Source organism: Seriola lalandi, unplaced genomic scaffold, assembly GCF_002814215.2.
Source record: "Seriola lalandi dorsalis isolate HSWRI2012SDOR001 ecotype SW California unplaced genomic scaffold, Sedor1 jcf7180002055008, whole genome shotgun sequence".
NCBI classification, from domain to species: domain Eukaryota; kingdom Metazoa; phylum Chordata; class Actinopteri; order Carangiformes; family Carangidae; genus Seriola; species Seriola lalandi.
This window is the reverse complement of record NW_019525551.1, coordinates 1259924-1272248: the sequence shown is the minus strand read 5'-3', so window position 1 is coordinate 1272248 and position 12325 is coordinate 1259924. Positions and strand designations below refer to the sequence as shown.

General features: G+C 39.1%; 2 protein-coding genes across 2 annotated transcripts in view; both read left to right on the top strand.

Annotated features, from left to right (window-relative positions):
• Positions 1–211: 211 nt before the first annotated feature.
• Positions 212–3698, top strand: LOC147817173 (uncharacterized). Its single transcript, XM_087171506.1, has 2 exons — positions 212–461; positions 1498–3698. The coding sequence occupies exons 1-2, from the start codon at positions 290–292 to the stop codon at positions 2325–2327; spliced, it is 1002 nt and encodes a 333-aa protein (XP_087027632.1). The 5' UTR covers positions 212–289; the 3' UTR covers positions 2328–3698.
• A 2550-nt stretch (positions 3699–6248) lies between these two features.
• LOC111647665 (uncharacterized) overlaps positions 6249–12325 on the top strand; it is an 11966-nt gene continuing 5889 nt past the window's right edge. Inside the window, exon 1 of the mRNA XM_023397293.2 lies at positions 6249–6554. Coding sequence (XP_023253061.2) covers positions 6362–6554 — 193 coding nt within the window. The 5' untranslated portion in view covers positions 6249–6361. The remainder of the gene's footprint in view (positions 6555–12325) is intronic.

Here is a 12325-nt window from a genome sequence, read left to right as displayed (position 1 = left end):
TATGGCCGCAAATTCTGTTGAAATAAACGTTATCGTCTCACACATACATGACATCACTATTAGCTCGGACATACAGTTACTGTTTGTTCGTAATGGCTGTTTGATCCAGAAAGCAGCTGTAGACGCATAGAACTGCGCTTTTCAGCTTTAACAGGCTGCGCGCGCACCCGCGGACGCAAATCACTTTTTGGCAGGCAGTCACTTTTTGGCACAACACCTGCAGCAGCCGCTTGCGCTCCGACTTTTTTTCACTCTGTTTGGATAAGTTGTTTCTGTTCGTCGTGTGACAATGTGTAAAATCCGGACTCTGAGGACGCTGGTGAACCAGCGGCTGAGCGCGGCTGTAGAAGAGATATTTCGACTGTTTGAAACAACTATAGCGGAATATGAAGAAGAGATTCAGCGCCAACGCAGACTGTTGGAGGTTGCGGAGAGGCCTGTAGGGCAGGTAACCAAAGCAGGTTAGTGGGCTTTTTTCTGCTTCACCGATCTCATTACGGCATCAGTTTAGTCCGTTGACACTATTTCCAACGATGAATGGCGGAGTGATGTTGGGGGGAGGGACTGTGTTTTTATCAATGCAGTCAGTGCTGTTTAATGGTTGGTTGCTAGTAGCCAGCTGCTAGTACATTAAAAACCCCAGTTAGCCTCCCACAAGGGGCAGCTGGTCCGGAGCATAGCAACGGGCAGCCCGTCGCGAGCAGAGAGATAAACCCTTTTTACACAGACAGCCCACTATATTGTCGATAAGTCCATTGTCCTTAGTGACGTTAAAGTTAGATGCTTCGAAGTGCAGCTGAACTCTTCCGGTGGAGCTTATATCATTTTAGACTAGCACAACAGTTAGTTCAGACCAAGTCCTTTTATTGGACGAGAGTGATTCCATGAGTGCTGACGGAGTACAACAGCGCTGGGACTTTTAACTCCATGTATCACTCCGCTTCACAGGTGTTCTATTAACCGTTAATCTATCTTAGATTGTAACAAATTTAGCAAAGATGAAAGTATTTTCAGAATAACATGTGAATTAAATGATGTCTGGTCGTCAGAAGAGGATGAAGGGAAGAAGCCTGGATCCTTCAGCGCACACCTGAGGTAACGTGAAGACAAAGTAGCAAGTATCATAGTGTGCACTGTGCAGGTCAAAATGTTTGTGTTGCTTAGCAACAGCCCAGTACCAGTCCTGTTGCAGAACCAATTGTGTTGGGGTAGCCAAATGAAAGATAAAATAAACAAACAAACCATAATCTGTTGTTGTTTATTGAACTAATATGGCGCTTGTAGAACTGTTGTATAAGCAGCCTCATACCTATGACCTAATCACAGCCGGGCTGATATTCAGTACAGCATCACTCCGTCTCATGTGATATTGCTTAATTATAACCTCACTGATGATGTGTGAAGCCTCGCGTTTCATCTGTACCACATGACTGTTTTTGGTGGTGGTTCGAACAGAGATTCTCCATAACAAAGAATCCTTTTTCTTCTTTCTTTTAGATGTTACACAGCTGTTGGCGATTAAACAGGAGGTTCCCTCTGAGCAGCAGGACTGGAGGACCAGTCTGGACCAGGAGGACCCAGAGCCCCCACACATTAAAGAGGAACAGGGGGAAGTCTGGAGCAGTCAGGAGGGAGAACAGTTTCAAGGACTTGAGGAAGATGATATCACCAAGTTCACCAGTGTCCCTGTGAAGAGTGAAGATGATGAAGAGACTCGGTCCTCACAGCTTCATCAAAGGCAAACTGAGGAGAACAGAGAAACAGAGCCTCCAGCCAGCAGCTTAGCTCAACAGATGGAAGCAGACTCTTCTGATTCCGAGACTGAATACAGTAATGACGAGTGGAAGGAGACAAGGGAACTTCAGCCAGGTTCAACTTTTGTAAAACATAATGAAGTCCATATAATTGTTGAAAAATGTCATTGTAGTATTGGAAAGAAAACATATAAGTGCTCTGAGTGTGGTAAAAAATTTAGCTTGAAGGGATCTCTGCAGAGACACATTCGAGGTCATACAGGAGAGAAACCATTTAGCTGCTCAGTCTGTGGTAAAAAATTCGGCCGGAAACAACATCTGCAGGAACATGTGATAATTCATACAGGGGAGCAACCATTTAGCTGCTCGGTGTGTGGCAAAAAGTTTCGTTATAAAGCGGGCATGAGGAAACACATGAGAGCACACACAGAGTCAGACCACACCTCACCACTGTGTGAAAAAATGTTCAACCAGAGGGAAACTCTACCATCCCATATGACAGTTCATAGAGATGATCAAGCTGTCAGCTGGTCAATATGTGAAAATGAATTTGAAGGAACTGCTCAAACATGAAATTCCACAAAGGGGAGAAACTCTACAGTTGCTCAATCCGTGCAAGAACTTTTAATGGGAAAGCAAGTCCAATGTCTCACATGAAGGTCCACACAGGGGACGCTACATACAGCTACAGTGTTTCCGGGAAAAGATTTACATGGATGTCGACCAATAAATCCCATGAGTGTGTTGCTGAGGGCAGCGCTCCAGGCTGCTGGTTGAGCTCAGTTGTAACTTATTATATTGAAACCATAGTCTTGTCATTCAGGAGGAATACCAATGCCTACCAATTAGTGTTGTGGTCAGAGATGGATCTGGAGACTGCTGAGACTGAGGGCAATGTTGCAAATCAATGAACCAGACTGGTGAATGGGGCTTTATGGGTTTTTCATGTTTGATTCATCTATTTATTTGTTTTTGTTTTTTTTCATCAATGACATCAATTACCTTTACTTTAGCCAAATATTATAAAGATAGATATTCAAGTCATAGTTTAATTAACATTCCAGAAAAATTACTATATCATGATATAAAACAATTGACAGTTTATTTGGTACACCTAGCTAAAGCCTCTTTTCAACAGATCCCACTATACTGCTGCTGAAAATCTTCCATTACGCCGTCTTTGCTGACACTGAACCTAACAAATCCAGCATTTGGTCGCTCCTGTGTGTGATAGCATACCAGCCTTCTGGAATCAGAGGTGTGGTGTGTGACACAACAGCAGCAATGTCTGGCTTCACACAGGATGCCGTCTGGGTCCGGATCAGGACAGCATGCCGATTGTTAGTGACCTCTTATGTAGAGTAATGTAAAAGTAATGTTTAAAGTTGAGTGTGAAAGTTTATTCTTGCCCTTGAAAACAGCAGTTTGACAAATGTTAACTTAAAGACCCATTTACTAGCATTTTGTGGATTATTAGCTATCAGAGTTTGCTTGGCTAGTTAACTAAGCAAACTCCATCTGCCAATGAAGACCACAAGGTGAGCTTGAAAGCTCCATAGTAAAAGGACTTTGAGTTCAAATCATTTTGTTTCAATTTTTACTTTATATTATTTAGAAATTAAATTTGAGACAAATTGGCTGTAACATATTTGAAATGTTTACTATTTAATTTTATCTGCCTTTTATTTTTATCATTGTCCACATGAATGTAATTTTTTTTATAAGATGAATGTCAGTGATACAGCTGATAAGGTTTAAACCTCCATGTAGTTTTAGATAGGCAGACGGTATGCAGGGCATTTACCTGTATGTTGTGATGTGTTGCTTTTCTTCTACACATACTGTCTTAAATATTCAACAGCATCAGGAGGATTTGTAGACGTGTGTAAACTACACCTGCATAATGCACTAAAATGCCTTTTCAAATAAAATTCTTACGATCAATGCATTGGGGTTCTTGTAGTAGAACGTACTCAAAATACACTTACAGTATAACTTACAGTGTAACTGCATTAGTATGCTATAGATTGTTGAGTAGTTGGTTCTTTGGTCATTCACTTCTTGTAGTAAAAACCTTTTTGTTTTAATATATATGATAGGAAGTATATCTATGATAATAGATATGAAGTCTAAGGAATGATCTGTGGCTTGACCAGCAATGGGGATACGTTTCTTAACAGAGATGTTTCTGTGTAATGTAAAAAGTGTTGGGAGAACTGCAAACTGAATTCCTTTCACCTACATAAGAAATCTCAGGGTGAGTGATATTTCAAAAGTAAACTGAAACTATTTGTCTGAAGAAATACTTGACTAGGTTTTTGTAGTTGAAAATGGATACTGATATTTAAGAGTTTTAAAAAAAATCTGTCAGATTATTGACTAATATTTGCTATAGACAAACACAAAAGGATCTCATAAATGTAACTCAAAGATATGTAGTGAACGGGACATATTACAGGTGTAACATACTTGCTACTTCTAAGGTAACCTAAAAATGGATTCAACTCTGAGCAGATTTGAAATTCAAGTTCAGGTTCAGTTTTATTGACATTGTCACCCTCACACCCCTTCACTTTCTTCACATACTGTTTTCTGGTTGCCCATCTATCCGTCTGTCCATCCCATTCTTGTGGAAACGACATCTCAGAAACGCCTTGACAGAACTTCTTCATATTTGGCACAAATATTAACTTGGACTCAAATATGAAACCGGATTTTGGTGGTCGAAGCTGAAAGGTCACAGTCACGGTGACCTCACAAAACGTGGTATTGGCCTTGTGAACGCATTATTTCCGTAACTCCTTGAGGGAATTTCTTCTTATTTGGTACAAACGTTCACTTGGACTCAAGGACGAACTGATTAAATTTTGTTGGTTAAAGGTCAAGGTCACTGTGACCTCACAAAAAATGATTTGACCTTGTGAACACAATATCTCGAGAACTCCTCAAGGGAGTCCCTTTGAATTTGGCACAAACATTCACTTAGATTTTGGGGGTCAAAGTTCAAGGGCGTAGTGATTTCATAAAACACAGTTTTGGCTTTCACACAATATCTCTGTAATGCCTGGAAGGGAATTTCTTCAAATTTGGTAGAAACGTTGACTCAAGGATGAACTGATTAGACTTTGGGGGTCAAAGGTCAAGGTCACGGTGACCTCAGAAAATACTTTTTAGTCATTACTCAAGACTTCACACAGCAATTAGGACCAAATTTCACACAAATGGTGCATATTTTATATGAATGGATAAACAGGATGTAACCTGAAACTCATCTGAGTGGAGGAGGCAGACAACCACATGGAGGTGATTCTTCTTTATGTTGCAGCCTTAGGTTCATTTTTTCCCTCATCAATTTACACCTCATAACAACACAGTGAAAACTGAATTTTAGAAATGTCACATTGACATAAGTATTCAGACGCTTTGCTATGACTCTTGAAGTTAAGCTCAGGTTCCTCCATTTCTCTGGATGCTCTCTGAGATGTTTCTACACCTTGACTGGAGTCCTCAGCTGATTGGACATGATGTGAAAGACACACACCTGTCTATATCAGGTCTCACAGTTGACAATGCAGATCAGAGCAGAAACCATGAGGAGGAAGGAACTGCTGCAGAGCTCAGAGACAGGACTGTGTTGAGGCTCAAAAACATTTCTGCTGCACTGAAGGTTCCTGAGAAGAACAGTGGTCTCCATCATTCTTCAACAACCAGGACTCTTCTAGACCTGGACCTGGACTAACTGAGACACCAGGGAGAAGAGAGGAGACGAAGAACCTGAGGTCAGTCTGGCTGAGCTCCAGAGATCCTGATTGAAGATGGGAGGTCCACATCTTCCCTGCAAGCTGTTTCATCATTGTCCTGATTAGGTTCTGATGACAGTTGTGTCATTAGCAAACTTAATGATGCAGTTGGAGCTGGATGATGCAGTGCAGTCATATGTCAGAAGTGCGGTGAGCACAAAGCTGTGGCGAGTGCCATTACTCACTGTGTTGGTGCTGGAGGTGTAACTACCCATCTAGACTGATTGTGGTGCACTGAGGAGGTCCAGAACCCAGTTGCACAAGGAGGTGTTGAGGTCTAGCTGTTCTGTTGGGTTCAAGGACAGGCTTAAATGTCCTGAGTCTTAGCAATTTTTTTGTTTTTGTGAACTTCACATCTGCTTTTAGAGAGAATACACAAAAAACTTAAGAAGGATGGGTAATTGAGACTGATTCCAATATTTTTAGTCGCAATATTATTGGGCAATCAAAAGGATTCAGTAATTCCCCCTAAATCTTATTCCAGATTTTATTTTATTATTTTATTTTTTTTTTAAAGAAATTCTATTCTATTATAAAAAAGTGTGATCAGACTTTGCAGAGGTTGCTAGTTGTTTTCCTTTCTTCTCTATAAATCCAGTGATAATGACAATGAAGAGAATGACTATTTTGACATATAATCTTTTTTATCAGTCAACATTTCTAAAGAAATATGATTTATTCTGAAAGATTCGAGCAGGAAGCTGCTCTGTTGTTGCTGCCGTAGGTTGCTGCTAGCAAAACACGGAAGCCAGTGGGTTTAGCAGCGAAAGTATGTAGCATGTTAGTATTCACACAACAACTGTGGACATGTCTAAAGCCGAGATGCTAAGAGTGTCGGTGAGCCAGCGCCTGACTGCGGCAGCTGAGGAGATATTTCGACTGTTTGAAACGACCATAGCGGAGTATGAGGAGGAACTTTGTCGTTCAAAGCTGGAGAACGAGCGACAGCGCAGATTACTGGACGCTGTCCTGAAGCCGGAAGTTCGGTTACACCGAGCAGGTTGGTAGTAATTAAATGGCGTGACCTTTAGCTTCACGTTTCTTTATACCCGTGTTATTTGTCGATAAGGAAATATTAGTAAACGGTACACGAAGCCGCGTGAAGCTGTTAGTTTCCCTCTGTTTTTGCCGATAAAAACGAATGAACTCAGTAAACAGTGGTTTGTAGAAATTACAGCAGCCAATCAGGAGCGAGACGGAACAAGTGTTTCCATTATTGCCGCCGCTGCAACGTCATGAAGTTGCATTTATAGGACTCCACAGAGCAGGAGCCATAAATGGACCATATCTTATACAGAGCGGCCAAATGTATGTTGTCCAACATAAGCGCAATACCTTGAGTCACAGTATAGATGCTCCTGGTAAAATATTACTCTGATACAAGTAAAAGTTATTCAGTCAGATCTTTACTTGAGTTAAAGTACTGGAGTACTTGATTTTAAAATTACTGAAGTATTCAAAAGTAATTTTTTTATGTCAACACATTGTTGTATTGATCCACATTTACAGAACCTAATGACTCTGAAACAACCTCCTGAATGCATTTTAGTAAACTGTGTTATAACAGCTGTAGAACCTGTAGAACCTACTGTGCAACCTGCAGAACCTGTAGAATAAGAAGCTTGAATATGCTACAAAGCCTATAGAAATAACCATAAGTTATTTGACAAACCATGGCATAAAAAAAGTAACTACTGCCAGCTGTCTGTTTGAAAATGGAATTAAACAAACTTTACATACTGTACCTCAACATACTTTCTCAAGATGGACGTCAAATTTTTGGCAGTGATGAAGTTTGGTCATGGTAAACAAAGCAAATATTTCACATATTGCGTTTTAAAGTGGAATGCATTGTAAACGTAATACATAAAACCAGTGGTGACTTTTACAGATAGGCAAGCAGAGCCACCCCTTCCAAAGACCATGCTCTGAGTGTATGATTCAGCTGTTTACTACATCAGTGACAAAAATATGGACCAGACTGAAACGAAGCTTTTCATGACAGTATCAATATAAATCTCTCTTAAACTCAGGACCTGTTCTGTCTCATGGTTTTGTTCTGTCTGTCTCTCCTGTGCTGAAAGTTGCTGCTCTCTGCCTGGACATCTTCACTTTTCTCCCTCTTTGTTGAAGAAGTTTTAGGATTATTCTTCTGAACTGACAGCAAACGTGTCAAATGTGCTGTATAGAGGATAAATGTCTAAAAATAATTTATATGGCACTCTTCAAAATATTTACCATTAACTGACAATGACACACTGCTTCTTTCACAGCTACACTGCTAAGTAGCTAACTCTCTGCTCACCTCTCTCTATCTCTCTCTCTCTCTCTCTCTCTCTCCAACATCTTAACATAATGAGTTGTCAACTCTCCTCTGCTGGTGTGTGTGTGGGAGGGGCTAGGACACACTTGGTGAAACAGAAAGCAGAGGACATTTCTATTGATCCAGTGCCCCTGAAATCAGCTGTTTTGATAATATTTGATTTGTGTAAGAGGGCTGCAAGATATGCAAAAAAAAAAAAAAATCATATTGCAAATATTGTGCCAGTTATTGCAATTGTGATTTCAGTTGTAATGGTTGTGTTTGCATTTAATTTTTGCTGAAAAAAATTAAAAATTATGTGACTTTTGTTGTGTCTTGCATCCAGCAATCATGTTCCTTTACGTCTGCAGAATATGATTTGTAGCCCGGGGCGTCTCTTTGGCACCACAACACTTACGGTGCTAACAATGCACAACAATGTGACACATTTTACCTTCATCAAAAAATCAAAATGGCATCTCCTGTGATTTGGATATTAGACTTGGCCACATTGTGATTTTGATTATTATTTCAATTAATTGTGCAGCCTTACATAAGGGTGTGCTCCTGCCGGTAGGAAATTTGAAAATTGCTGATATGACATCAAGTCCATGTGCAGTAACTATGAGTAAGTACACAAAACAACACATGAAAGCATCCTATGAGCCATGATGACTAGTGTTGCACGATATACTGATACTAAAAAAAAGTCTCTTGATACCCTGCAGTTAAAAATGGTAGGATACCCCATTTTTTTTAGTACCGATACTTTAAGGATGACAGTTTGACAGTTTAATAAGAGCCGTATTTTCAATGAGTTGCATCAATGTGCGACAGTGTGTGTCTGCAGCACTCTGCTTCCGCTCCTGCCAGTATAGGGAGCGTGCCAACAGTTTTTTTTCTCTCATATGCACCCTACACCTCTTATGAAGACATAACAAGAGAAACGGCTGCAAATACAAGTGAAAATACACGTCCACAACTTGTCGACGACGACGACGCACAAAGTGAAATATAGCATTATTACTTAGCCGACAATCAGGGCAAGCCCGGACACCACAAAGCCCGTCTTTAAAAGGTGCTTTAAACTCACACAGACCAAGGGAGGCAGCACGTCCAACTAGGCAAAGCATCTCGCCGACCTGTTTAAAGAACTTAAAGAACGTCAGGTTAGCGAATGTGATAGACAACATAATTACATCATGCCCATGTCCTCGAATATAAATAAAACAAGTGCAACTTATTTTGTGACAAGCAAATTTCACAATTTGAGTTTGACGAGGCAGTTAAGGGCATGATAACTATTTGATTGGGTTTTCCTTTTTAGCTAACTTACTAATGTATGCTCTATATGCAAACGCAAGCTTCACACTGGTAACGTTAACTTTATCATAACTTGCAAGCTGCTAAAAAATCAGGCTTTCACAAACATGCAAGATCAACAACACCAGTTATAAATGATCAATTTATATTCAATAAGTACTGCTAATGGTAATCATGGCATGTACATTTTTGTCAATAATTATTTCTATTACTGTAGTTGCAAATATAAGGTTAACTATTAAAGAAATCACATAGACTCAGGGGGCATCAGATTGCTGCAAACCTTGTAAAAAGCGTTAATAAGACTGACCTTGATCTAATTATTTACAATAAACAAATTATTAATGTTATAAATCTACTAATTCGTGGTCAAAAACACACCTGAAAAAACAAACAAGAAAACACTTAACAGCACATAAAGTACAATTTTATTGGGCATGAAAATAAACATAAGCGACAATAACTGTAAGTCTGACACATCCTGGTGATGTAGCACACACCCAGGATAATTAGCTTTCAACTACAGTCAAGCACTAAAGTAGACTGAACACAAATGACTCAATACACCTCCTAGTTTTCTATCTAGTCAAATTAGATTTAAAAATTACATTTAATGAGAACAGGCTCTCTCAAAAGTAGTTTACAGTGTACAAAGGCTATCAAACTGAAATATTAAAGTATTGAAACATTACCATAATTTATATTAATTAAAAAAAGTTCCATGTTCTGTCATCTATTACATTCCTTTACCTAATGTTTTAGGTTTTTGCCGTGGTATTGTTTCAGTATTGGTATCAAGATATTTAGGCAGGTATTTTATTGAAGTCATAAATTGGTATTGTGACAACACTAATGGCTAACACTACCCACCCAGGACATGTCCTGATCAGTTATGTTACATGCATTATTGATAGCAGATGAAGTCAGGTGCACTGACTAGGGCACAGTATATACATTTGACATTAGATTTTAATTAGACTTTATGTATTTCAGCATACATTGCAGCATTAGAAATATTGATATTTATTTATCAGTTTGTGAGACCACAAAGTGACTAACATCATGGTCAGACCACCCTGACTGTGCAGACAGACACAGTAACTGGAAACAGTGGGTTAAGTCCCCCCTTTCTCTGAGTCAACTCTCAGCCAACTGTGTTCTTCATCACTTCTGAGTCAAAGACATTTAAAATCATCACAGAGAAGTCGTCTTCTATCTGTCACATGTTTCCTATTTCTGCGACCTGTGTTTAACCATGTTCTACATGTTTGACAAGAAATCTGCAACAATGTGTGTAACTTATCCAGTGTGATAAATCACTGTAATTCATTCACTCATAAGCATTGATTCTGCCTCTTTGCTGTGTACAGATAGAGTAGTAATGAGCGAGTGACTTTACAGAGCTGGGCTGGTGTGGAGAATTTCAGGTTCAATCAATCAGTCAAACTTTATTTGTATAACACTTTTCATACAGGTTAGTGCAGTTCAAGTTCACAGACAACTGATGAGCAAAAAGAAAAGGACAAATCAAGGAAAAAAGCGACAATGAGATGCAATAAAATAGATTTAAAAAGCTATAATAACATGAGCAAACAAAAACTTACATCATCAGAAAATTAATAATAAAAGAACAGGTAAAATGGAATAAAATAAAATGTACAACATAATTACAATAAAATATGTGAATAAAATAAAGTGACTAATGACTAAATACCATATTTAATTAAAAGCCAGGCTAAAGAGGTTCTTTTTGAGTTTACGTTAAAACATTTCAACACTTCCAGCTGCTCCCGGGTCAGACTGTTCTATCAGCATCTGTCATATAAGCTGCTTCACCACAGGTTTCAGTCCTGCATTTCAGAACAATTAATAGACTGGTACCAGAGGACCTGAAGAGCCGGACTACAGGAAGCTGAAAGGACACGATGTAGAGACTTTAAAATGCTAGTTCTGAATCAGCTGAAGCTGGTTTATGATATTTTTGGGTAGACCAGATAGGAAAGCATTACAATAGTCAAGTCTTAGTCTCAGTGTCACTGAGAAATCAAGGTTGATGCTGTTGAAAATAGATGAATGATAATTAGACAGACTGCTAACATTAAAGTTCCAGCAACTACTGTAAGTCTGAAAACATACTGTACAGAGAAACATGAATGCAGTGTACTGTTGGTTTGTTTGTGCATGTTTTTTTGTGAACAAAGCACCATCTAATGGTAACATCCTGCAACTGTTCAAATTATACTTACATGGGAACATCAAGACCAGAATGTAGACATGCCTTGTGAGGCAACAGGAGGAAGGGGAGACTCCCAGGAGCTGGAAACTGGCCTTCAACAAGGGGCAGCAGTTCAGAGTGGTTGGGATTGTATGTCAGGCACAAACACATTCAGAATTTTTTATGTGACAAATGTAGAAACAGGGCCAAACATCTCAGCTGGTGGTGACTGTAATCACTATTTAATATTTTTGTAATGTTTGGTATACAATGCAATAACTTAAGAAAGTCTTCTCTCATACTGTCCATGTTTCTGAGGTTATGATGGGCATTATCTCCAAACACTGGTCTGATCTCAGAATAATTTCACCTTCAAACGTTAATTAAAATGATATATTTTTATCCAACTCACCCCCTCCTCCATCCAAAGGGACACCCGGAAAACCACACTGTAAATTGAACATTGAATCCATCCAAGTTCACCTGAAGCTGAATAACAAGAAGTAGCCTCTAGATGTATAAATTAATTAAAACATGGAAACGTTTGAAAACATCAGACACAAGTGCTGTGAAGAGAAGCTGTGCTCTCACTGCATCGTCAACTCACACCTAACACTAAAACAGAAAGCAGTGAAAGTTGTTCACCTTTCATTTGTTTTTAACTGTGAATGGGGCATTTCACAGTTACTGAACATTTAATGAAATGTCTTGGCAACCAATATATACATTTCAAAAATTTAAAATCTGAAGCTAGGGTCTTAAAAATATGATTCTCTTTGACTTGATTTTGTGTTTCAACATACAGAACATTGCAAACAAGACGACTGAATTTATAAAGAAAATGTCTTCAATGCGAAGAAAACAGGTGCAGTATAGAAATATAGGTGCAATAGTGTGAGACGAGACGTTTGCTCCACCTGTAGCTGCTTCT